Source organism: Lithobates pipiens, unplaced genomic scaffold (genome assembly GCF_037356315.1).
Source record: "Lithobates pipiens isolate NorthernLeopardFrog02 unplaced genomic scaffold, aLitPip1_a1.2 Scaffold_18, whole genome shotgun sequence".
NCBI lineage: Eukaryota > Metazoa > Chordata > Amphibia > Anura > Ranidae > Lithobates > Lithobates pipiens.
Window position 1 is genome coordinate 147622226 of NW_027507758.1, and position 27674 is coordinate 147649899.

At 43.5% G+C, this 27674-nt stretch overlaps 1 protein-coding gene across 1 annotated transcript in view; it reads right to left on the reverse strand.

The window, feature by feature from the left end:
* Nucleotides 1-250: 250 nt before the first annotated feature.
* Nucleotides 251-27674, reverse strand: part of TFB1M (transcription factor B1, mitochondrial) — a 99744-nt gene continuing 72320 nt past the window's right edge. The window contains exons 7-8 of the mRNA XM_077486249.1: nt 5075-5202; nt 251-798 (exon numbers count right to left, since the gene is read on the reverse strand). Coding sequence (XP_077342375.1) covers nt 546-798; nt 5075-5202 — 381 coding nt within the window. The 3' untranslated portion in view covers nt 251-545. The remainder of the gene's footprint in view (nt 799-5074; nt 5203-27674) is intronic.

The following is a 27674-nucleotide window of genomic DNA, read 5'->3' on the forward strand; positions in this document are numbered from 1 at the left end:
GAAGCCCATCTCCATGACCCTAGTTTGCTTGTGGGTCTTTTTGCTATTCTTGTCCACTCCTTAGTTTATTGCTTGGGGATCTGCGGCCATGTTCTATGAATACACACCCTATGTACGATTACGATAATCCTGTTTTTATAATTATAATAGGACTGTGGAGCAAATTGAAAAATTTGGATAAACTACAAAGGCAGAAATCTGCATAGGAAGAAAATGTCCTGGTGGGACCATACACAACATTAGACACCTGTAGGGTCAAATATATAGAAACTTTATCTGAAAACAAGGTAACAAAAACTGTTCGAAAAATGTGACATGCACAATCAATATCTTTAGTTACAGAATGCCTCTATCAAAGGTCAGCATATAAAGCAATGAGAGGAATAGACTTCCTGGTATTGTAGACATCCCCATTGTGAACAATATATATATATTTTTAACATATTTGAGATCAATGACCTTTACTTCGAGGATCAGCACACATTTTTAAATGTTACATTTGCAGTGAGAAACACTATACAAAAAACTATTTCAGTCCTACGTTTTCATACTGTTCCTGTTATGATTTCCTCTTCTTTAATTAACTCTGGGTTCATTTTCAGCTTTTTCTGACGAAGCTCTTCTCGGAAGTTATAAGAAAAAAGCTCAGGATCCTTGTCGCACAGTTCTCTGTATGCACAGCATAAATCACGGAAATGTTTAATCGTCAGTTCTGTTGGTCGCAATGTTTGTTCAACATTAGCCAGCATTAGAGTTGTCCTAGTGAGTTCTTTACGCTGGTCTTCTGGAAATAGTAATCTACAGAAGGAGTTTATAAAGGGAAGAATTAAACTACATTAGTAATTATTTTGAAAGAAAAAACAAAAAAACAAACATGGACTTTGTAAACCTTCAGGCCTAAAGCCACATACACACTATCAGATTTTCTGCTGATTTTTGTCTTCAGATTTACCAAAACCATGTAGTGCAAGGGCCTGCCTGATTGCATACAAATTGAAACGCCTGAGGTTTGACCTCATATTATATGGTTTTGGTAAATCTGAAGGAAAAAAAAAAACAGCAGAAAAGCTGATAGTGTGTATGGGGCTTACGTCTGACTTGTGATCCTCAGAATCCCTATGCAAAGCAGAGAAAATACTTACCCTTTTCCTGACATTACTCCCTGGTCAGTTGAGTGAGGTATAGCTCCCATTCTGGGAAGGAAGATTCTGCTGCATTTCCATCAGTGAAGCAGAAACACTGGCCAAATGAGTAGTGTCTCTGCCCTCTCTATAATAATAGCTCTCCAGTGACAGAATTGCAAGTGTCACAATGGGCCAGCAGAATTTCCTGGAATTTTACAGTCTTATTATCTGACTGGATGGCATAACCTTTGTCTACTCATTGATCCATCTTGGTTGTCTGCTCTTAGGAAGCAACAAAGCTGATGTCCCCCCTGTCGGCTAGGCTATGGACTGATAGAGGCCAGAGTCATTACAAATCACAGATGAGTCAAATGGGCTTCAGCTGCTCACCTTCACAGCTCTTCCAAAAATCCCTTTCATTCGGGCCACACTGAATTTCAACATAACCAGGGCTTTTTTTCTCTGAGAATAGGTGCAGGAACTCCCCCCATCTGAGTCACCCCTTGTCTCTGACCCCTACCCACCTCTGACCACCTTCTCTTGATTCTACCCCCTACCCACCTACCAGTACTGCCCCTTTTAGAGAATACAGAACCAAGTATCATTTTGTGGTGCTAAATCATTTGTATGGAACATGTTAATGCTAAAAAGAAAAGCAGTAAAATACCGTTGTATAAATAGCAAACTCACCTAAACTGATTAGAACAGCTGATTTCTATTACCCTCCTTACCGGGGGGGTCGGGGGGGGGGGGCTGTCCCAGAACAACTACCTTGATTCTTTACAGCTCATTCATACCAGTGTAACATGCTGTTACTTTAACATATTGCAAGACATATTAAGAATGCTGGGTTGTCATTCATTGTTCATGGTACCCAATGCACCTGCATCGCAGTGCACCACAACAAACAGTAAACCACTACTGTGTTTCCATGCACTTCCAAACTTTCGGCAGAAACAATTTTATATCCATTGTGGTGCGATAGGCAGCCCAATCAAATGGGTGCAGCAGGCACTCAAGTTATTTGATACTCTGTAAAAGGTCATTGCAAAATATCCTTTACTGTCTGTTATAAGACTTATCAAATAAAAACACCAGGATTAAACAGATACCACAAAATAGACATAATGATTTTATTTTTGCTGCATTTTTTTGTGAAGACATAAGCTGGTGTTGACATGGTTTAGGTGCGCTTAGCATTTAAAAGCTACCTACTTAAGGCAAGGTAAGCTATCTGTTATTAGCGGAAAAATTCCTCCTGGAAACTGAAACTGCGTTGTGTGCAATGGCTAGATGTAATTGGATAAACTCAAAACACCTTTATCATTGATGGTTAGGGGGCATTTTAAACCTCCTTCCCCATCATTGGTGGCCACTGGCGCTTTAAACCTCCCTTTAAAAACAATTCAACACTGGCTCCATTGACTTCCTTCATTGTGAGAAGGGGCGGGCGCCTAAATGTAAATAGTACTGTTTACTTTGGGATCTCTGTGATTGTCCATCACAGGAAGAGCCAATCTTATTGGCCCTGTGCATTCAGTGTAAGACCAATAACAAAGTGGATTATAGGCATCGCGTGCTCAAACAGAACGCAAAAGGAAAGTTTTAAAACGTTCACTTTGAAAAACAATTCCCCCTAATGGGCAATTTAGTACAATGGCTGGGGGGGGGGGAAGGTTGGTTAAAGAAATCTTACAATTAAAAAAAAGTTTTAATAAAGCGTATTTCTATTTTGTTCCTTGAATACCCTTTGTTAACTCTACTCTAGCTGTAATTTATTTATATTTCATTAGTTTTTTTTATGCAAACTAAAAAAAAAAAGTAACACAAAACTTAAAGTGGTTATAAACCTCCTATGCATCAGTTCTCAAATACATGCACCAGTTTATAGTACATTCAATAAAAATCCACAGCGCTGTATTTTTGCCGCAGTATTTTCATCTCTGCGCGTGTCGCAGCTCTCTGTAAATCTCCAGACAGTGGGTGTGTTTATAAACTGGAGTGTAGGAGGCGGAGTCGTGACATCACTGGAACTCCCCCAGAAAACACACTAGTGCCAGATTTACAGTGTGCACGTTTAATTTATTTGTTACATCTTATTGTCTATAGTTTACACAATAAAATAATTTTTGCAGCACAACATTGCCAAAATAAAGCCTAGTTTTTGGGGAAAAAAAAAATGGAGGATTCCCCATGATTCATGTCCAACCGTCTTTTGATAATAAAAATTAGTGATTTTTATGAATCATTGACTCTTACTTACTTGATGTTAACCACTTGAGATCCGCGCTATTGCCAAATGACGGCATTAGCGCGGATCTACTTTTCCGGGACTACGTCTATTGACGTCGTCCCGGTTACGAGCGGCCTGCGCGCCCCCTGAGGGGCGCGCGCGGCGCGCTCTGTGATCGGCGAGTCCACGAGACTCGCCTGATCACCGATCCGTGCAAGGGGTCGATCCCGACCCCTTATCACGTGATCAGCTGTCAGCCAATGACAGCTGATCATGTGACAGAACGGAGCCGGTAATCGGCTATTATTCCTCCTCGCGCTGACAGCGCGAGGAGAGAAAAAAAAAGCCGATCACCAGCGGCCGTGATCGGGACATCAGTCCCGATCACGGCCAGCAATACAGCTGACCACCTGCCTCCTGCCAGTGCCCACCTGCCCACCGCAGTGCCATCCTGAATGAAAGTAAGTGCCCCCCATCAGTGCCCATAGTGCCCACAGCACCACCCACAGTGCCACCCACAATGCCACCCACAGTGCCATCCAGCAGTGCCACCAACAGTGCCACCCACAGTGCCCACAATCTTCCTTAAAGGTGCTGCACCCCAGTGCCGCCCATCAGTGCCCAGCAGTGCCGCCCATCAGTGCCCAGCAGTGCCGCCCATCAGTGCCCAGCAGTGCCACCTATCAGTGCCACCTATCAGTGCCCAGTCCCATCTATCAGTGGTACCTATCAGTGCCCATCTGTGCCACCCATCCGTGCCACCCATCCATGCCATCTTATCTGTGCCCATCTTTGCCCATCAGTGCCACCTTATCTGTGCCGATCGGTGCCGCCTTATCTGTGCCTATTAGTGCCGCCTTAACTATGCCTATCAGTGCCCACCAGTGCAGCCTATCAGTGCCCACCAATGCAGCCTATCAGTGCCCACCAATGCAGCCCATCAGTGCCCACCAATGCAGCCATCAGTGCCGCCTAATCAGCGCACTTCAATGAAGGAGAAAAATGACCCGTTTGCAAAATTGTATAACAAACTATTAAAACATGATTTTTTTTTTTTTTGCATCTTTTTTTGTTTGTTTAGCAAAAAATAAAACTCCGAGCTGTAACTAAATACCACCAAAATAAAGCTCTATTTGTGGGAAAAAAATGATAAAAATTTCATTTGGGTACAGTGTTGTATGACCGCGCAATTGTCATTCAAAGTGCATCAGCGCTGAAAGCTGAAAATTGGTCTGGGACTGAGGGGGGTTTAAGTGCCCAGTAAGCAAGTGGTTAAAATGCCCCATGGGGAATCCTCCATTTTTTTTTAAACACTTGTATTGGGGTGTGCAACCCTTTCAGACTGTCATTCATGTGTCGTTCTATGTTAAAAATAAAGCCTAGTTTGGCCGCAAAAAACATGTATGTGCTTCATTGTTATCTTATGAAATTAAAACATGAACAACAGGCCTATGGAAATGTAAAAACTACTCTTGTCCATAAGGGTTATGCAAGTATGAGACCATAAGTGGATAAAATGCATTATGCTCTTTTTTGTTTATCACTACTTTATTGCCATTTTATACCTGTAATTGTCATTTAACAGACTAGCCTTAGGGCTGCAGAATATGCAGTGTAAAAGAGTAAATGATCAGGTGAATGACAAACTAAACTATATATAAAGACTATATGAAAATATGAAGAAAATAAACTAAACACAGACACAGGCAAAACTTACGAAAGTCCATGGTGGCAGTGTTTTCTTCTGTACTGGAAAACACTCTGGACTACCTTTTCTACAAGTTTGAATGGCTGCTCAATTTTTGGCTGTATTAAGGGTGTAAAATGTACAACAGCAACATCAACCTAGAAACGAGGAAGAATATTTTATTAAAATTGGAATATGTTCATTTGTAAATTCAAAAGTAAATACTAAAACATGCAAGGATGAATTAAACAATATACAGTGCATCCGGTAAAGTATTCACAGCACTTCACTTTTTCCACATTTTGTTATATTACAGCCTTATTCCAAAATGGATTCAATTCATTATTTCCCTCAAAATTCTACAAACAATACCCCATGATGACAACGTAAAAGAAATTTATTTTAAATCTTTGAAATGTATTAAAAATAAAAAATGTTCTCCCCGATTGCTCAGTTTGGCTATGCTCATTGGGAGCTTTAATGCTGCAGACATTTTTCTGTACCCTTCCCCAGATCTGAAGCGGAATTCCACCCATTTAAAAGTCAGCAGCTACAAAAAGTGTAGCTGCTGAATTTAACAGACACTCACCTGTCCCACGGTCCAGTGATGTGGCGGCCCAAAGCCTCACTTCACTCCCCCTCCTCTCTGCAGTGACGGCATTGCAAGTGTGAGTGCGCATGAGCGAGCCACATTGCATTATGAATGGCCGGGCAATCTTCTGGGACCTGTGTGATGTGTCCCAGAAGATTGCAGGGGGGGGGGGAGAGGTGAACTTCCTTCTGGCACCAGGTGAGGAAGTGGGAGCTGGGTACCTGTGAAAACTAGGTACCTGGTCCCCCCCACCAAAAAAAAATGACATGCTAAATGTGGCATGTCAGGAGGTCACGAGTACTTAAAGCGGAAGTTCCAAGCTGCAACAATTTGCCATATTGGCTGTAGATGAAGCTAGGTAAAGAAAACATTTATCTGTGTGAAGAACCAAGTGCAGTCTGCTCAGTCTTCCAGGTGTACATAAGAATATTAGGCCAGAAACCAGCTCTCAGTAGAGAAGTTATCCATACCTTTAGGACACTGGGAAAAAAAACCCTGCAAAATTGCAGAGTGGGAGGGTTTTTTTTGGTTGCCCCAAAAAATGTGGTGGCATCATATAACCCATGCTCTTGATTAAGGGAAGCCTGTGTCCTGTACTGTATGATTAAGGAAACCATACTTCATAAATACAATAAAGCTAGTAGGTGGTATGCTCAGCAGAAATATGGCTGTTTCACTAGCTAGACATGCCCTCTGTCCCCACCTCACCCACACCTTCTGCCTTGTCCGAGTTGACACTAAAGTGGACATTTCAGGAAGAGGTTGTTCTTTTAGAAAACATAACCACATAATCATGATCCTAGTGTTTAGGTTCTGCAGTAAACATGTATGCTTCTAGTGTGCATTTAGCGATTTCCAGGCATTCCACCTTAACCTTGTGATCATATGTACGTAAAAGAACACTGCACCCCCTAGACTGACAACTACATTCCTCTTGGCTCAGTCTAAGAATCATACAACATTCAATAACTTAAATAGTACATAAATGCTTATGAAACATTTGTTTAATATGTCAGCAACCAAGCCATTTCTTTTCAAACATTTAATTTCAAACACCTATACAAAAGTGGGAAAACAATGCATACCAGCAATTATACAGGGTCCCCATGACCCCACATGTGCCTAGTCATAGACTAACATTTTTTTTTTACCAATGTTACTGTTACTTGGGGTAGTGGCCATACCTGGGAAGATAGTGACAAAATCTGTACCACACCAGAAGTGTTTGCTGCCATTATGCTTGGACATGGTCCTGAAATATTTAAATCAGCACTAAATCCAATAGCAAACATTATATCACATTTTACCATTTCTTTTTTAGGGTTTTATTCTTCTACTTTCATCTAGTGATCTAGCCAGTAATTCTGTTCTTCAAAAAAACAAGCTCACCATGTATCAGTTACAGAGATGAGACAAACCATTTAACAATAGCAGGGGTTCTTACAATGATCACATTTTATTTATGTAAAACCTTTACCCCAAAAAGGAGAAAAAACAAAAACAAAAAACTGTTTGCTGTAACTGCTTATAACGTACTAGCTGGAGTTTGGCTTCAATATGTTAGTGTATTTAAATCTGCTATGAAATCTAATACTGCCCTCCCCCCAGACTAACAATTCAGCTGTCATGCTCCTTCATCCAGTGCGAGGGCACTAAATGGATGCAGCTACCACATGTAATGATGTGTAAGCTGCAATATAATACATTTTTGATTCCGGGATTGAGGTAGACACCAAACAGGGTAGCTCAATTTGATTTTACTGGAGAAATGGACCAATAACAATGAATTTGGACACAGGCCTGAAATATTTAATGTAAGGTAGACCCTAATCTGAGTTGCTTATTTTTATGATCCATCCGGAAGGAGTTGGACTCTGAAATGGAATCTCCACAAGCTTACTTTTAGAGGAATTATACAAATATATTTTTTAATCTTTAGCAACCTGAGGATTGCTCGTTTTCTGTTCCTAATAACATGCTATATTCAAATGTAAGCATTTGTCTACTGTGTTTTATACAAGCTAGTTTTTAATGAGCTTTTAATTAATGACCTTTACCATCTCAACAATAAGGTTCAAAATAGAATTACATTTGCTTAAATTCTTTCTTTTATTCACTGTGGAATAAATTATGGTTCAACAACATAGAAACAAAGCAGAGGTGACGAGTGCTACAAAAAATTAAAAATAATTAGAAATCAATTATCACCATAAAAATATGCAGATAATGCCACTGCTAACAAAGCAATTGTTTTCCAGCAAAGCAAAACTGCTCTTGAAACGATCATGTAGCCTTGTAACCATGGCAACTGACAGAAGAAAAAGCATTTTATCTGTGAAAAGACACTTTAAAAAAAAAAAAAATGATCGATCTGAGTCTATTTATTCGGCACGCACCTATTAAAAAATGTGCACACACAAAAACATTTTAAGAACATCCCTAGTTGTTCCACAAAGTAGTATGACGAGTAATCATGACTAGTGAAAGGTCATTATTAAACAGCCACTGTAAATAGTGGCCAATTGAGTTCAGCTGTATGTCTGCCTTACACAGTTGATGTACTTCCATAATAACTATTCTTAATAGATAAATAATAAAGCTAAAATGCCGAGTTAACCAAATACACAAATTGTATATACAGCGGGTCAAATAAGTATTGAGTTCTTAATACCATATATTGCCCCCTTTAACATCAATGACAGCTTGAAGTCTTTTGTGGCATTTGTGGATGAAGCTCTTGATCTTCTCAGATGGTAAAGCTGCCCATTCCTCTTGGCAAAAAGCCTTCAGTTCTTGTAAATTCTTGGGCTGTCTTGCATGAACTGCATGTTTGAGATCTCCCCAGAGTGGCTCAATGATATTGAGGTCAGGAGATTGAGATGGCCACTCCAGAACCTGCCCTTTATTCTGCTGTAGCCAATGACAGGTCGACTTGGCCTTGTGTTTTGGATCATTGTCATATTGGAATGTCCAAGTACATCCCATGTGCAGCTTCCTGGCTGATGAATACAAACATACTGCATTCATCTTGCCATCAATTTTGACCAAATTTCATGTGCCTTTGTAGCTCACACATCCCCAAAACATCAGCAATCCACATCTGTGTTTCACAGTAGGAATGGTGTACCTTTCATCATAGGCCTGGTTGACTCCTCTCCAAATGTAGCTTTAAGGTTGTGGCCAAAAAGCTCGATTTTGGTCTCATCACTCCAAATGACTTTGTGCCAGAAGGTTTGAGGCTTGTCTCTGTGCTGTCTGGTGTATTGTAAGTGGGATACCTTGTGGCATTTGCGTAGTAATGGCTTTCTTCTGGCGACTCGACCATGCAGACCATCTTTCTTCAAGTGCCTCCTTATCTTGAAACAGCCGCACCACATGTTTCCAGAGAGCCCTGTATTTCCCCTGAAGTCATTTGCAGGTTTTTCTTTGCATCCCAAACAATTTTCCTCATAGTTGTAGCTAAAATTTTAGTTGGTCTACACCTCTCATTTTCCACTTCTTGATTAGCGTTTGAACACTGCCGATTGGCATTCTCAATTCCTTGGATATCTTTTTATATCCATTTCCTGTTTTATACAGTTCAACTACCTTTTCCCGCAGATCCTTTGACAATTCTTTTGCTTTCCCCATGACTCAGGATCCAGAAACGTCAGTGCAGCACTAGATGAAAGATGCAAGGGTCTGTCAGGAGTCCAGAAACTCATTTACCTTTTATACACACAAACTAATTACAGGCAAACAGATCACAGGTGAGGGTGGTTACCTTTAACAGCCATTCAAACCTCTTTGTGTGAAATTGTGTGCATGTTATCAGGCCAAAATCACCAGGGTATGTACATTTTTGATCTGGGTCATTTGGATAGTTTCTGTTGCCATTATGATTTAACCACTTGCCGCCCACCCTATAGGCAAATGACGGCTGCAAAGTGGTTTCAAAATCATGACTGGGCATCATAGGACGTCCTCAGGATTGGACGCGCATCGTTGTTGCAGGGTGTCAGTCTGACACACCACAACTATGATCTCGGTAAAGAGTCTCAGATGGAAACTCTTTACCAATCACGGCTGATCACAGTGTAAATAGGAAGAGACGGTGATCGGCTTTTCCTCACTCGCGTCTGTCAGACGCGAGTAGAGGAGAGCTGATCGGCTGCTCCTCTATCAGTGCAGCCCCCCCGGAGGATGCCCACACTGGACCACCAGGGATGCCACTAGACCACCAGGGATACCCAGCACCAGGTATGCCACCCTAGACCACCAGGGATGCCAGTCAGTGCCCACAATGGATGCAAATCAGTGCCCACAATGGGCATCACTGAATGGCATGCATTGTTTGGCACTGATTGGCATCCATCAGTACAATACAATGCCGCCTATCAGTGCCCATCCGTGCCAACTATCAGTGCCCATCCATGCCAACTATCAGTGCCCATCAATGCCACCTCATCAGTGCCACTTCATTGGTGCCACCTCATCAGTGCCGCCTTATCAGTGCCCGTCAGTGCCGCCCCACCAGTGCCAATCAGTGAAGGATAAAACTTACTTATTTACAACGTTTTGAAACTGAAACAAAAAAATATATATTTTTTTTCAAAATTTTCGGTCTTTTTTTATTTGTTTAGCAAAAAATAAAAACCGTAGAGGTGATCAAATACCACCAAAAGAAAGCTCTATTTGTGGGAAAAAAAATGATAAAAATGTAATTTGGGTACAGTGTAGCATGACCGCGCAATTGTCATTCAAATTCGACAGCGCAGAAAGCTCAAAATTGCTCTGGGCAGGAAGGTGTTTAAGTGCCTGGTATTGAGGTGGTTAAAAAGAGTAAACACAGTTGACTGATAAACACTAACCATGAGTGAAAGAAACGTTTTTATATATACATTATATATATATATATATATATATATATATATATATATATATATATATATATATACACACATTATATATATATATATATATATATAAATAAATTATTTTGTCCATCCAGCCCTATGTCACTCAACATATCCCTGTCTGGCAGGACAGAAGACTGGATTTCCATCTGCTGCAGTTTAGTTACACTTTAACATCTGGCTCCTCCTCCACCCTGTGATTGGGCAGTGAAATGAGAAGCTGAACATCGATGGGCTCATCGCTTACTCTGCTCTCCCCTCCTATTCCTATGCTCTTTATTAGCACATGGGCACTGTGGCACTAACTGGTGCCTTGTACTGCGCCTCCCTCCCCCTGTCTAAGCTGTGCTGAATAGGTGATTGCAAGTGGTGGATACAAAGTCAAGTTCATGAGCTTGCGCTAGTTAGTTTTTGGAATAGTGTGTATCCAATTACCTGCAGATGGCTGCTTTTTTCAGAGGTGGTTGCTTGATATTGCCCGGAGTGGCTGTTTTCCATTGCTGAGAACGTTGCTGCTGAGCAAAGTTGTGTCGCTTGCCTGCCCCCCCCCCTGTCAAAAAAACGATAATACTATTTTCCCACAATGTTTTGCGTTCTCTGAATGGGCAAGGGAGATATAGTCATTCATCTGCTCCTCTTCCATTCTCATAATGTGAAGTGTTGTGTGACAATATAGCACAAGTTCTGTTAAGGAAAGGGCAGAAGGGGGGCAGGCGAGCAACTTCTCTCAGTAGCAGCGGTTGCTATTAATCTTCACAGTGCCTCAAAAATACCAGTTCAAGAAGTATTCAAGATAGAGGCAATGATAGGAATATTTTTACCAGAGGAGGCAGCTTTAAAGGGTTTGTAAAGTACATTTTTTTTTTTTTTAAATAACAAAACATGCTATACTTACCTCCACTGTGCAGCTTGTTTTGCACTGAGTGGCCCCGAACCTGCTCTTCTGGGGTCCCTCGGCGGCTGTCTCTGCTTCCTCCCGCAGGTACTTCTCACGTTCATGCGAGCTCCCTCGCATGGCGAGAAGCACCTGCGGGTTCTCTCCTGTGACACAGCCGGCGTCTATAGCCGCTCGCTGTATCACACAGACCCACCCCCGGCGTGCTGCGTCATTGGATGTGATTGACAGCAGCGCGAGCCAATGGCTGCGCTGCTTTCAATCCATCCACTCCAGCCAATCAGGGGCCAGGCTAAGCGGCGAAGAGGACGGCGGAGGCGAGCGCGGGATTTTCGAGGGGTCAGGTAAGTAAAACGGGGGGACTGGGGGCACCGGCAGTGTGAGATGTTTTTTCACCTTAATGCATAGAATGTATTAAGGTGAAAGAACATTTACCTTTACAACCCCTTTAACCACTTTCAGACCGGACCATTTTGCTGGTAAATGACCAGAGGTCTTTTTACACTTTGGCACTGCGCTGCTTTAACTGGTAATTGCGCGGTCATGCAATGTTGTACCCAAACAAAATTTGCGTCCTTTTCTTCCCACAAATAGAGCTTTCTTTTGATGGTATTTGATTGCCTCTGCGATTTTTATTTTTTGCGATATAAACGTAAAAAGACCGCAAATTTTGAAAAAAAATGATATTTTCTACTTTTTGTTATTAGAAAAATCCAATAAACTCAATTTTAGTCATACATTTAGGCCAAAATGTATTCAGCCACATGTCTTTGGTAAAAAAAAAGTCAATAATTGTATATTTATTGGTTTGCGCAAAAGTTGTCACATCTACAAACTAAGGTACGTTTTCTGGAATTTACGCAGCTTTTAGTTTACGACTGCCTATCTCATTTCTTGAGGTGCTAAAATGGCAGGGCAGTACAAAACCCCCCCAAATGACCCCATTTTGGAAAGTAGACCCCCTAAGGAAATTGATAAGAGGCATGTTGAGCCCATTGAATATTTTATTTTTTTGCCTCAAGCGATTGAATAATGACAAAAAAAAAATTTTTTTTTTTTTTTTACACAAAGTTGTCACTAAATGATATATTGCTCACACATGCTATGGGCGTATGTGAAATGACACCCCAAAATAAATTCTGCTGCTTCTCCTGAGTACGGGGATACCACATATGTGGGACTTTTTGGGAGCCTAGCCGCGTACGGGGCCCCGAAAACCAAGCACCGCCTTCAGGCTTTCTAAGGGCGTAAATTTTTGAGTTCACTTCTCACTACCTATTACAGTTTTGAAGGCCATAAAATGCCAAGATGGCACAAAACCCCCACAAATGACCCCATTTTAGAAAGTAGACACCCCAAGCTATTTGCTGAGAGGCATGTTGAGTTCATGGAATATTTTATATTTTGCCACAAGTTGCGGGAAAATTACAAACTTTTTTTTTTTTTTTTTTTTTTCACAAAGTTGTCACTAAATGATATATTGCTCACACATGCCATGGGCATATGTGAAATGACACCCCAAAATAAATTCTGCTGCTTCTCCTGAGTACGGGGATACCACATATGTGGGACTTTTTGGGAGCCTAGCCGCGTACGGGGCCCCGAAAACCAAGCACCGCCTTCAGGCTTTCTAAGGGCGTAAATATTTGACTTCACTCCTCACTACCTATTACAGTTTTGAAGGCCATAAAATGCCAAGATGGCACAAAACCCCCACAAATGACCCCATTTTAGAAAGTAGACACCCCAAGCTATTTGCTGAGAGGCATGTTGAGTCCATGGAATATTTTATATTTTGCCACAAGTTGCGGGAAAATTACAAACTTTTTTTTTTTTTTTTTTTTTTTCACAAAGTTGTCACTAAATGATATATTGCTCACGCATGCCATGGGCATATGTGAAATGACACCCCAAAATAAATTCTGCTGCTTCTCCTGAGTACGGGGATACCACATATGTGGGACTTTTTGGGAGCCTAGCCGCGTACGGGGCCCCGAAAACCAAGCACCGCCTTCAGGCTTTCTAAGGGCGTTACAGTTTTGAAGGCCATAAAATGCCAAGATGGCACAAACCCCCCCCAAATGACCCCATTTTGGAAAGTAGACACCCCTAAATTTAGGGGTACACTAGTGAGACTAGGTAATAAATGGCGGGTGCCCTGAAACTATAAAAAAATAACTAACCAACCAGCGTCACCTGTAACAGTTATATGGTGATCACTGGTGAAAGGGTTAACTAGGGGGCAATCAGGGGGCTTTATGCGGTAGTATATGGGGGTCCCTGGCGCTATAAAAAGCTGCGGCGAACCTAAATACCTACTTGCCTAACTAGCGTCACCTGTGACACTAATACAGCGATCAGAAAAACGATCGCTTATTAGGCTGGGTTCACACTGGAGCGATGCGGGAACGCCACGAATGCGCGGCGGGTTCCCGCATCGCATGCCTCCCGGCGGCAGTTCACACTGCCCTATGCGAACTGCTGGGAGTGTCAGTGAAATGTTACTGACACCCCCAGATCAGTTCGCATATCGCAGTGCGATCTGCAAACTCGGATCGCATGGTGTGAACACCCATGCGATCCGATTCTGCTGCGGGCCAAAAAAAGGGTCCCGTGCGAATTTGCGGCGGGTGCGGCGGGTGTGGCGGGTGCGGCGAATGGCTGAACTCGAATCGCACAGAGATCGGATGTGATTTGCACTGCAGTGCGAATCACATCCGTTCTCAAACCGCTGCAATCTGAACCCAGCCTTAGTGACACTGGCGACGGGGGGTGATCACGGGGTTAAACCTTTATTGGGGGGGTTAGGGGGGTACCTTAGAACTAAAGGGGGCTAACCCTAACTGCCCTAACAGTTATTAGTCACAAATGACACCCGCCGGGTGATCAGGGGGTTAAACCTTTATTAGGTAATAAATGGCGGGTGCCCTGAAACTATAAAAAAATAACTAACCAACCAGCGTCACCTGTAACAGTTATATGGTGATCACTGGTGAAAGGGTTAACTAGGGGGCAATCAGGGGGCTTTATGCGGTAGTATATGGGGGTCCCTGGCGCTATAAAAAGCTGCGGCGAACCTAAATACCTACCTGCCTAACTAGCGTCACCTGGGACACTAATACGGCGATCAGAAAAATGATCGCTTATTAGGCTGGGTTCACACTGGAGCGATGCGGAAACGCCGCGAATCCGCGGCGGGTTCCCGCATCGCATGCCTCCCGGCGGCAGTTCACACTGCCCTATGCGAACTGCTGGGAGTGTCAGTGAAATGTTACTGACACCCCCAGATCAGTTCGCATATCGCAGTGCGATCTGCAAACTCGGATCGCATGGTGTGAACACCCATGCGATCCGATTCTGCTGCGGGCCAAAAAAAGGGTCCCGTGCGAATTTGCGGCGGGTGCGGCGGGTGTGGCGGGTGCGGCGGGTGCGGCGAATGGCTGAACTCGAATCGCACAGAGATCGGATGTGATTTGCACTGCAGTGCGGTGCGAATCACATTCGTTCTCATAAACCGCTGCAATGTGAACCCAGCCTTAGTGACACTGGCGACGGGGGGTGATCACGGGGTTAAACCTTTATTGGGGGGGTTAGGGGGGTACATTAGAACTAAAGGGGGCTAACTCTAACTGCCCTAACAGTTATTACAGTCACAAATGACACCAATGCAAAAAAAAAAAAAAAAAAAAAAAAAATGACATTGGTGTCACTGTGACTGGGGGGCAGGGGTAATTGGGGGGGTGATCGGGGGGTAAAGGGGGGGTGTGAGTGTGCCTGGCATGTTCTACTGTGTGTGGGATGTGTTGGTGCAACTCACTGATCCGCTCTCCTCCGTGTCGGAACGAAAAATACCGACACGGAGGAGAGAATACATCACTTCCTCTCCTGTGTTTACATTACAGGAGAGGAAGTGATGTCACCGGGGATTTCTATTCGTCGGGAGCGATCGCGAGGGGGTGGCCATGAATGAATGGCCGTCCCCTCGTCCGGGATCGCTCCCGAACGAAAACCGACCGCCGCAGGCACCGGGCGGGGGCCCGATCGGGCCCCCGACCCGCGGGAGGCAAATCACGTACATGTACGTGCTTATGCCTGCCCGTGCCATTCTGCCGACGTACATCGGCGTTAGGCGGTCGGCAAGTGGTTAAAGAGTATCTAACCAATCACCTAAAAAAATTAATAAAACAAATAATAATAATAATGACATTACCTGCTGGAGCATCAGGTGAAAATAAAGAAAAAAAAAAACAACGTATGAAGTTAAAGACAGGTTAGCTGTATATATTACATTTTTGCTTTTGGGTTTAGGTACCCTTTAGGTCAAATACCCATAATTCATTAAAAGAGGAAGGATGCATGTGTCTGGTATACAACATCACTGGTTTCCAAATGTCTCTGAAATAGTAAATTGCTTCTTCAAGTGGTTGTTGACCTTAAAAAAAAAAAAAAAAAAAAATCCTGTTCCTTTAAAGCATGCATAACAGCACAGTGCTTGTGCTGTGTAATTCGGCCCATTGTATCACCTAAAATACCTGCCTGGTGCTGCCCTCCCCTCTGTAAACTGACAGCGTTTATTGTGGCTTCTGAGCCCTGACACCATAGTGTTTATGTGCCTCCATCAGTCCGCTGTCTCTCCTCTGTCCTCTCTACCCCCCCCCCCCCCCCCTTTACTCTATGCCTGTCAGTTCATGTCAGTGGCTGCCCCTTCCCTCCTGCTGCTAAAATTACTTTGTAATTTTCATACAATCCCCAGTGTTCGATAATGTTATGTGCCCAGTGTAGTGTTTTATACCTCATTTCTGAGCACCGCCACTCTCGGCCCCCATTAAGTCCAACCTATGTGTGTGATTATATGTCAGTATTACCTTGTATATCTCTGTATGTTGTGGTCATTCAGGTGCTTATCTAATAGTTTCTTGAAACTATCGATGCTCCCCGCTGAGACCACCGCCTGTGGAGGGGAATTCCACATCCTTGCCACTCTAAGCCCTTGTACACACGTTTGGACATTGTGACAACCAAATCCGTTGTATTTTGTCCAAAACTGTTGCATACACACAGTCGGACAAAGTTGTCGGAAAAGCCAATTGTACATAACGTGATGACGTTATTTTGTTACGACGGGACTACGTTCAGGCTAGTAGCCAATAGCTTTGGTCTAGGAATTTGATCTGAGCATGCATGGCACTTTGTCCGTCGGAGTAGGCTACACATGATCGGGGTATGTCCGATCGGAGCATGTTGTGGGAACATTTTATAGACAAATTGGAAAACTTGGTCTGTCGGATATTCCGACAGAAACAGTCCGATGGAGACCACACACAGTCGGATTATCCAACAAAACGGTCCGATAGGACACATTCCATCAGAATCTCCGACCGTGTGTACAAGGGCTTACAGTAAAGAACCCTCTACGTAGTTTAAGGTTAAACCTCTTTTCTTCTAACGTTAATGAGTGGCCACGAGTCTTGTTAAATTCCCTTCTGAGAAAAAGTTTTATCCCTATTGTAGGGTCATCAGTACAGTTTGTAAATTGAAATCATGTCCCCTCTCAAGCATCTCTTCTCCAGAGAGAAAACGTTCAGTGCTCGCAACCTTTTCTCATAACTAATATCCTCCAGACCATTTATTAGCTTTGTTGCCCTTTTTTGTACTCGCTCCATTTCCAGTACATCCTTCCTGAGGACTGGAGTCCAGAACTGGATAGCATACACTAGGTGCGGCTGGAACAGAGTCTTGTAGATCGGGAGAATTATCGTTTTATCTCTAAAATTAATCCCCTTTTCAATGCATGCCAATATTCTGTTTGCTTTGTTAGCAGCAGCTTGGCATTGCATGACATTGCTGAGCCTATCATCTACTAGGACCCCCAAGTCCTTTTCCATCCTAGAATCCTCCAGAGGTTCTCCCCCAGTGTACAGATTGCATTCATATTTTTGCCACCGAAATGCATTATTTTATATTTTTCTACATTGAACCTCATTTGCCATGTAGTTGTCCACCCAATTAATTTGTTCAGATCTTTTTGCAAGGTTTCCACACCCTGCAGAGAACTCATTGCCCTGCTTAGCTTAGTATCGTCCGCAAATAAAGAGATTGAACCTTTTACCCCACCCTCCAGGTCCAAATTAAACAGGATTGGTCCCAGGACAGATCCCTGGAGGACCCCACTACCTATCCCTGACCATTCCGAGTACTCTCCATTTATCACCACCCTCTGAACTCACCCTTGCAGCCAGTTTTCAATCCATGTACTCACCCTATGGTCCATGCCAACAGACCTTATTTTGTACAGTAAACATTTATGGGGAACTGTAGCAAATGCTTTTATAAAATCCAGATACACCACATCTACAGGCCTTCCTATCTAGATGGCAACTCACCCCCTCATAGAAGGTTAATAGATTGGTTAGGCTGTGTCAAATGTGTAATAAAATATAAAAGATGAAGCTGCGACAAGTAAATTGATAGTCACAAAATACCAAGCTTTAAAATTGAATGCGCAATTTTGGTATCCAAAATTACCTTTACAATAGCCTTTCTGAATGCATTCCATGAAATTAGCCCAATATTCAATTTATACAGTACATACACTAGCATAAGCTTTCTTTTGAAATAGAGAAATTAAACCTCAATTAAATCTAGTCCAAGCTTTTGAACATCTGAATATATAAAGGAATTTGTTCTTGTAAGTCACATCTTATTGCCATGTTTATGCACAAAGATCTGTGTCAGACCAATGCACTCTCAGTAATGAATGTTTTCCTTTATTTCTTCCTACAGTTTTAATAGATGTAAAAACTGTTGATGAATATGGTTGAAGTGGTCATGTTCAAAAAAATATGGAGATGGTTTGTTACATAAGTAAGGAAAAAAAAAACATGTAGAAGGAAAATAAAAACCATATTAGATTAAAGAAACAGTAGAGCAGTTACTGCCACTTAATTCTTGTGCATTAGTGAATTCTGTAGGTGGGTTTGGCAGAGGAGGAAAGGAATTCCAACGAGAGAGATGCACAGAAAAACTTTCAGTTCTTTTTGCCAGTTATGTCTTGCCATTTCCATACTCCGTAGGTGTGGATTAAGATTTCCTGTTTTGCCTACTTGTATTTGACATCAAATAATGCAAACTAAAAAGGGATCACAATCAAAACAACAAAAAAAAACAGCCTTGTATGTTTTAAAATTGTAAATTTATAACTAATTTTGTCCTAGCATCCAGTGGTACTGCTACGACAATCTATTCATGTCTAGATTTCTCCAACCTGCCAGAGTTGCACATCTACATTAAAACTTGACAACTCTTGCTAACAAGCATCCAGTTTATGAACAAGCTTTCAAGAGGAAGTAAACTTTCATCTTTAAAGAGGAAGTAAACCCTGATGGGTTTACTTCCTCTTTGTTTCCCTGCAAAGGTAAAGCATAATGGGCTACTATGCATCGCATAGTAGCCCATTATGTGTCACTTACCTGACACAGGAGCCGGCGAAGTCACCGCTGTCCCCTCTTCCATGGAGGGTCCATCTTCTTTCCGGGTATCGTGGCTCCGGCGCTGTGATTGGCCGGAGCCGCAATGACATCACTCCTGCGTATGCAAATGGGAGCCGCCACTAACAGCATATCGCCGTTAGCAGTGGCATGCTCAGTGCGCCTGCGTGCCACTGTCTACCGCGAATGCACCGTAGACAGTGGTGCCTGTCTTTTTGCAAATATCTCCTAAACCGTGTAGGTTTAGGAGATATTTCTTGGACCTACAGGTAAGCCTTAACCTAAGCTTACCTGTAGGTCAAAGTGGTCTGTAAGGGTTTACAACCACTTAAGTTTTACCTATAGGTAAGCAAGGCTTACCTATAAGTAGTGTAAATATCTCCTAAACATGCATTGTTTAGGAAATATTTACTGTACATACAGTCAGTGAAATCACTGGCACATGCACTCTGAAGGAATGGCAGCCCATGCAGTTTCTTCAGAGCCTTGTGCCGTGACCGATGGCTCTAGCCAGTCACAGAGGCAGAGTCTGCAAATCTGGAAGGAGGACTGGGTGCAGATGAACACTATCTCCAGCGATGACATTGCATCGCTGAAAGGCTTAGTTTTGAGGCAAGTTTTACATAATGTGCTAGTATGCGATGCACTACAGCAGTTTGAAACAAGTTCTTATTTATATCTGTAAGTCTACATGTACATTACAGGGCTCAGACTGAGCGGCTTGCAGGACAACTGATACCAGGCTGGTTGTGTTAGTGCTGACTATAGCATTTGCAAAAGTAAGTGTAACATTTGTATTTTAGCTCTGTTTTTGGCTTTTAAAATAAATGGCATTACACTATCCTGGACTATTATTTTTTCCTGGGTCTCGGTTATTGATGTTTGATGACCAATTGAGAGGAAAGCGGTTGGCAGATTCCTATTAATTATTACAAAGGTGGGACATTGTGAATACAACTGAAAGACTTCTTTCACACAGGACGGATCCGTGATGATCTGCCCCGAGAAAATCCGCTTGCTCAGAGGGGATTTCTCCATCGATCCCCGCTGAGTCGGCACATGACAGGTCTGTCTCTGAACACTGTGCAAGAACGGACCTGTCAGAGCGGCGCTCTCCCTCATGGGAGATGGGATGACGACGGTCCGCAGAGTCCGTTGTCACCCGATCCAATGAAGGATGGAAAAGTAGGTTTTTCCTCAGTCACACTTTTTTGGATCGGAGCGGACATGTCACTGTTGACATTCGACACTCCATAGAGGTCTATGGAGCATCCGTTCAGGTCCGCCTAAAAAACTGACAGGCGGACCTGAACGGATCGTTCGTGTGAAAGAGGCCTAAAAAGGGTGGTACCCTAAGACACCAAAGGCTTATGTTATAGATGTGGTCGGTAAGTGTGCATTTTGTACACATTGTGGTGGGATACTAATCTAAAGAAGAAGCTAAGACATTTTCACATAAGGAGCAAGGTGACTGGAGATTTTCAGCAAAGATTAAATTATTTTTCTGCTACTTGTTTTCCTGTTTTGTATTTTTAAGATTAGTGGATTGCTATTCACTTATTGCCTATATAACCAATAGATGTGTTAGCGCTTTACTTTTAATTTTTTCCTACATGTACCCTACCCGGACTGGGAAAACGCAAAACGTTTTGAGGTTTCCCACAGGCAGCTGTTAAAACGTTCCTTTCCTGAATGAAATTCTTCCATCTTCAGGAGTAGGGATGAGCTTCGTGTTCGAGTCGAACGTACGTTCGACTCGAACATTGGCTGTTCGTGCGTTCGGCGAATTCCGAACGTTTTGGCCGTTCGCGTAAAAATTCGAGTGACGCGCGCGCGGACCATAATGCACTGCGTTGGTGCAGTGCATTGCTGCCCGATGATTGGCCAAGCATGCACTGTGACCCCGCATGCTTGGCCAATCGCAGCGCCGGCAGCGAGGAGAGCCATGATTGGCCACAGGCATCCTGCCTGTGGCCAATCATAGCTCAGGCTGTGTAGTGCACGCCCCACACTATATAAGGCCACCTTTGAGGCGGCTTCGTGTAGTGTGTTACTTAGCATCTGAAGCAGTGGGTGTTCTGTGTACCTTCAACACAGTACACACCAATCGTTTTTGGCTGATTTCCTATCTTGCTGCTGTGTAGTGGTTGTTGTCTGTGCCCTGACTGCAGTATACACCACTATATTCACCTCACCTATATAGCTAGTGATCTAGCTTTAACCACTTAACAACTGCCCATTGCCGATTAACAGCTTCAGGGCGGTTGTTGAACTCTGAGAGGCCGTTAATTAACGGCCTCCCAGAATTCTGCTCTCGCGTGCCCCGAGGTGTGCGCACTCGAGAGCATCACGGATCACGGTAAACGGCCGCTCATAGCGGCCGTTTACCACGTGATTGCTCCGTCAAATGACGGAGTGATCACTTGGAAACAAACCGGCGTCATGTTATGACGCCGGTTCCTCCCTCCCCTCTCTGTACCGATCGGTACAGCGGAGGGGAAAGAGATCGGTGTCAGCAGCGATGTGGGCTGCATCTGCAGTGCCCACATCGCTGCTCACCGAATTTAACCCCTCAATTCCCTGCCAATACTCTGCAATACCAGTGCATACTCTGCAGTACCCTGCCATTACTCTGCAGTACCCCCCATTACTCTGCAGTACCCTGCCATTACTCTGCAGTAACCCCCATTACTCTGCAGTACCCCCCAATACTCTGCAGTACCCCCCAATACTCTGCAGTACCCTGCCATTACTCTGTAGTACCCCCCAATACTCTGCAGTACCCTGCTATTACTCTGTAGTACCCCGCCAATACCCTGCCAATACTCTGTAATACCCTGCCATAAATTGCCATACCCAGCCATACTCAGAGATACCCAGCCATACTCAGTGATACCCTGAAATACCCAGCCATAGACGCCCCCCACCCCTCACCGCCCTCCGGTGCTTCTACCAACTCGCCAGTACGATCAAAGCCAGAATCTTTTTTTTATTTTTTATTTCAGGCTTCCCAGCCTAGAGGTGAGATGTGGGGTCATATTGACCCCCAGATTTCACTGTAAAGAGGACCTGTCACCCCATATTCCTATTACAAGGGATGTTTACATTTCTTGTAATAGGAATAAAAGTGATCAAAAATATATTTTTGGGGAAAAAAATGTCAAACTAAAATAAATAAAGTAAAATGAACAATAAAAAAATAAAATAAAAATTAAAGCGCCCATGTCCCCATGTGCTCGCATGTGCCACACATGTGAGGTATCGCCGAGAATGTTAGAGCGAGAGCAATAATTCTAGTCCTAGACCTCCTCTGCAACTCAAAACATGTAACCAGTAAAAAAAAAATTAAAGCGTAGCCTATGGGGATTTTTTAAGTAGCGACGTTTGGCGCCATTCCACGGGCATGTGCAATTTTGAAGAGTGACATGTTTGATATCTATTTACTCAGCATAATTTCATCTTTCACTTTATGCAAACATTGGGCTAACAAGTGGTTAATAATAGAGCTTGCAGTCAGTAGTGTTAGGAGATAGTGCGTGCTGTCTGCGTGCTCTGTACCCAGTACATACCGCTATAATATAGGGCAGGCCCCTACTTTCAAACATCCAACTTACAAACATCTCCTACTTGCAAACGCAAGGAGACAGCAGCAAGTGAGATGAAAAAAGATGGACGACAAAACAAATTATACAGGGCTGATAACCCTTCCCTATGTTTTCCAAAAAGCTTAAAGATAATTTTTTTGACTGGAGCTACACTTTAAAAATGTACCGGTTGAAAATGACAAACAGATTCAACTTAACACAACAAACCTACACAGTCCCTGTCTTGTTTGCACCGCCTGTATACTGCTGTTCTGAGTATATAGGGCCTGGGGGCCACACGCATTTCCTTTTTTTAATATGGGTACGGGGTTCCCCTTAATATGCGTACAAGACCCAAATAGGCTGGTAATGGGCAGGGAGGGCTACCCATGCCATGTGTCTCAATGATTTTCAACCATATTGCAGGAACCAGATATAACATTAAAACCGCAAGCAGTTTTAAATGGTGTTATTTCCGTTTAATGTCATTTTGTGCAGGGACTGTTCTAAACACGGGAAACACGTGGCACTTCACAGGCATACTACAGACACCCCCCAGGCACCATATTTAAAGGAATATTTCACTTTTTTTTTTCACTTTAATCGTCATTAAAATCAGTGTTCCCGCCAAAATGGCAGTTTTTAAAACTTTTTTTTGCAGTGACCCATGTCCCCTGAGGCAGGAGGCAGGTCCCCAAACCCTTTTTAGGACACTATCTTGCATATTAGCCGTTAAAATTAGCACTTTCCAATTCGAACGTTCGAGTCCCATAGACTTCAATGGGGTTCTAACGTTCGTACCGAACGCGGGGGTCGTTTGCAAGTTCTGGTGCGAACCGAACCGGGGGGTGTTCGGCTCATCCCTATTCAGGAGAGGGAGGCTTAACCTCACCTAAACGCAGCAGCTCAAACTGTTAAAAGCCTTTGGCAAAAAAAATATAAAAAACGCCAAAACTCAAGTTTAGAAGCTGCCAGTGTACCTGAAGCCTAGCAAAGACATTACAATAATAAAAGTACCTCTGTGCAATTACTGTTCTATATGTGCTAGTTCACCCGATATATATGATTAGGTGTTGACTGCTTCTCACATTTATGTGTTCTCACACAAAATCAATAATAAAAAAATAAAAAAAGCCAAACATTGCTACGCAATCCAAATACAATGTGGGCACCCCTCATACTCAATTTCAAAGGAACATTTTTTTTAAAGATTTCTCGTGCTTGTTTTCCATGAGTCTTTCAGGACAGCACCTGAGAGATTGTGATTCCTCCCACTGGGCTACAAGGAAACACCTTCTTCCTCCAGATCTTTAAAGGGAGGCGCCTCCCTAACATGTCAGTTGTAAAAGAGAATTTTGGAACACATAAATATATATACGTTAGTCACAGCACAGTACAAAAACAAAAGGGCTGGTCATTGTGGTCCTGAAAGACTCATGGAAAACAAGTTACTGGTAAGTCTAAGGCTGCGTACACACGGGCGGATTGTCTGCCCAACTAAGTTCGTCAGACAATCCGACAGACAATCCGTTCAAAATTTGCATGAACGGACTTGACCACACACGATGAGCAGACAGTCCGCTGAAAGCGTGCGTGATGACGTGTACAGCACGTACGACGGGACTAGAAAAACGACGTCCTATACACTGCAATGCAACCTTCGGCCGTGTAAATCCTTTCTGAGCATGCGCCATACTTAGTCCGTCCAACTTGCCTACACACGAGCGGACTGTCCGCTGAAACCAAGTTTGGACGGACAAAACCAAGTTTGAACGGACTGTCTTACGGAAATTCCGTAAGACTTTGTTCGTCAGATTGTCCGCTGAAAAAGTCCGCTGAAGCCCACACACGAGCGGATTGTCCGCTGAAACACGGTTCAGCGGACTAAGTTGGACAGACAATCCGCCCGTGTGTACGCGGCCTAACTTGGATTTTCCCATAGCGTCTTTCAGGACAGCACATGAGAGGATAACCGAGACTTACCTCATCGGGACAACAGCTAGTAGGATCTTCCTGCCAAACACATGATTGCTGGCAAATGAAAGGTCCAGCCTGTACTGTCGCACAAAGGGTTCGAAAACTTGACCATGTTGCCGCCTTGCAAATTTGTGCAGGGGTGGCACCAGCTTTCTGCCCAAGTGGCTCCAAGGTTGGTTGAACGTGCACAAATTCCAGCTGGCGGGGACAAAGCCGCATGTGAGTGAGTATGAATCCAGGATGGATAAGTTCAGTCATCTGGCTATTGATCCCCTAGAAGCTTTGCAACCTTTCTTGTTGCCAAAAAAAAAGAATAAAGAGTCTGAACATCTAAAGTCTTGTTATTTACAGATAACGTAACAAAATCCTTTTAACATCTAACATATGAAAAAAGATCTCCTTCTCCCTCGAAGGGTTAGCGCAGAAGGTTGGGATAACAATATCCTGAGAACGATTATGCACTGAGGCTACTTTAGGTAAGAATTTTGGCTCCGTCCTAAGGATGACTCTGTTAGGGAACACTGGTAGGTAAGGCTTCCCAATCAACAGAGCGTGTAGCTCGCTGATCCTGCGTGCTGACGTAATGGCGATCAGAAAAGCAGCTTTAACAGTGAGACATCTGAATGATGTTTCTTCCAGAGGTTCAAATGGACTCTTTGCTAGAGATTACAGGACTACCGACAAGTCCAGTTTTGGGAAACTTTTGATCGGTGATGTTCTTGATCTCGCAAGAGCCTTAAAAACCTAACTACTAGAGGCTCGGAGGCGACGTACCCTTCCAGGAATACTGCTAGAACAGCAACCTGTACCTTCAAGGTACTGACTGCTAGTCCTTTATCTGCCCCCTCCTGTAAAAACGAATATAGACAAGTTTCTTCAGGTCTTGACTAGATGATATGCACCATGAATTATAGACCTTCCAGACCTTTGTATAGATGGCTCTAGTTACCTTCTTTCTGCTTGATAACAATATTGTAACCAGACGGTCTGAAAACCCCTTATTCATTAGGAGCTGCTCTTCAGATACCATGCTGCCAGGGACAGCCTGGCTACTTCTGGGTGATTTACTGGGCCTTGGATTAGCAAATCCTGTCCCACAGGCAAATGCCAACACCAGTGGAATTAATTGGAATGGGGGAAAGCGTGACAAAGGCAAAATCTCCATGGATGTGCCAGGGCATCTGTCCCTAGGGACCCATCAAGATTGTTTAGGGAAAATAATTGAGGAACTTGTGTATTTTACTTTGGGGCAAACAGGTTCACCTCTGGTTGTCCCGACATATAGGAAATCATCACAAAGAACTCTGGATTCAGTGACCATTCGGCTTCCTGAATGGGGAACCAGCTTAGAAAATGCGCCACTCTGTTTAGAGTTCTCTTTAGGTGGATCGCTGACAAGGATAGCAAATGTTTCTCTGCCCAGAGAAGAATCTCTGTTGCCAACGCTTGTAAAGGCCTGCTCCTTGTGCCCCCGTCTGTTTAGATAAGCCACAGCCATGGCGTTGTTGGTCAACACCTGAACATGGCGAGTTTGGAAATCAAATAATCGCAAGAGCTAAAGCGTTTGCTTTCAACTCTCTCCAATTCGGGGATCTTACCGCCTCCTTCTTGGACCAACTTCGCTTGGCGACCTTTCTGACAGGACAACCCGCAACCTGAATGTCCAGGCCTTTAGGGCTAGGTACGCTGCCCAAATCTCTAGAATGTTGATGGGTAAGGTCCTTTTCCAGGACTGCTCCCCAACCCGAAAGACTGGCTTCTGTTACCACCTTCCAGGTAACTGGTAAGGAGGATTTCCCTTTCCGCAGATTCTTGGGCATCAACCACCAACTGAGGCTCTGGCTCACTATTGGCGACAAACGCATCAGAAAATCTAGCACCTGGACTTTGTTCCAGGCAGACAGGATACTGTTTTGCAGCAGTCTCGAATGAAACTGAGCATAGGGAACCGCTTCGAATGAAGCCACCAACTTTCCAAACAACGTCATGCTAAGGCGAATAGAAGGACCTTTCTCCGCCCTTTCCACTTCGAAACGCAGATATTTCTGATGAATAGGTACATGCAGGTATGCATCCTTGATGTCGACTGATGCCAGAAGTTCTACTCTTTGTAGGATGGAGACTACTGATCGGATCGATTCCATGCGAAAAGATCGAATTTTCAAGAACCGGTTTAGATCTTTGAGATCTAGAATGGGTCTAACATTTCCATTTGGTTTTGGCACCGTGAAAAGGTTTGAATAAAACCCCAACCCCTGTTCTTCCATGGCAACCACCATGATCACTTTTTGAGACAAAAGTTGGTCTAACCCTTGAAGGAGAGACTTTTTGCTCTGGATCTTTGGGAATATTTGATCTGAGGAAACGAGGAGACGGGAATTCTCAGAACTCTAGTATGTAACCTAGAGTTATTGTGGAGACCACCCATCTGTCCTAAAAATCCTCCTACCAGACCTTTGAGAACTGTAGCAGTCTTCCCCCCACTCGAACGAGCAGGGGCACCCCTTCATAAGAGGCTTTAGCGTTCTGTCTAGTAGGTTTCCTCCCCCAGGACTTCTTTTGTCCCTGGGGTCAACTCTGAGTTTTACCTCTTGAACCAGACAGTGGAGGCTGTCGCGACTGCCTGGAGGCTGACACCCCTGGCACTGGAGAAAGAACACGTTTAAATAAGGGACATTTACTCCTTTTCTTAACTGGCAAAAGGGTACTTTTCCCACATGATATCTTTTGGATATAATTGTCCAAATCATCCCCAAACAGCCTTTCTCCACGGAAAGGAAAACCAGCAAGGAGCTTTTTGCATTGCACTTCGGCTGACCGATTTTTTTAGCCATAAGATTCTAAGCATTTGCACCAATCCAAGCGTAAAGCGAGTGGTCTGAAGGATAGAATCTCTGATTGCGTCAATTGCAAAACACAAAACCACTGGCGGCTAAATGCAGGGCCTGCTGTTCAGGGAAAAACTTGAGCACCTGTTTCAAGTGGTCTCTCAAGGACTGACACACTCCAATTACCGCCACTGCAGGTTGAGCTACTGAACCAGCCAAATAAAAAATGTTTAATAGGAATTCCAACTTTATCAGTTGGATCCCTAAGCATTTGAGCATTGTCAACAGGACAAATTCAAACTTTTATTTACTGAGTATATAGCAGTTTCAATTGCTGGTATACCCCACATCTTTGTAAATTTTTCCTCCATA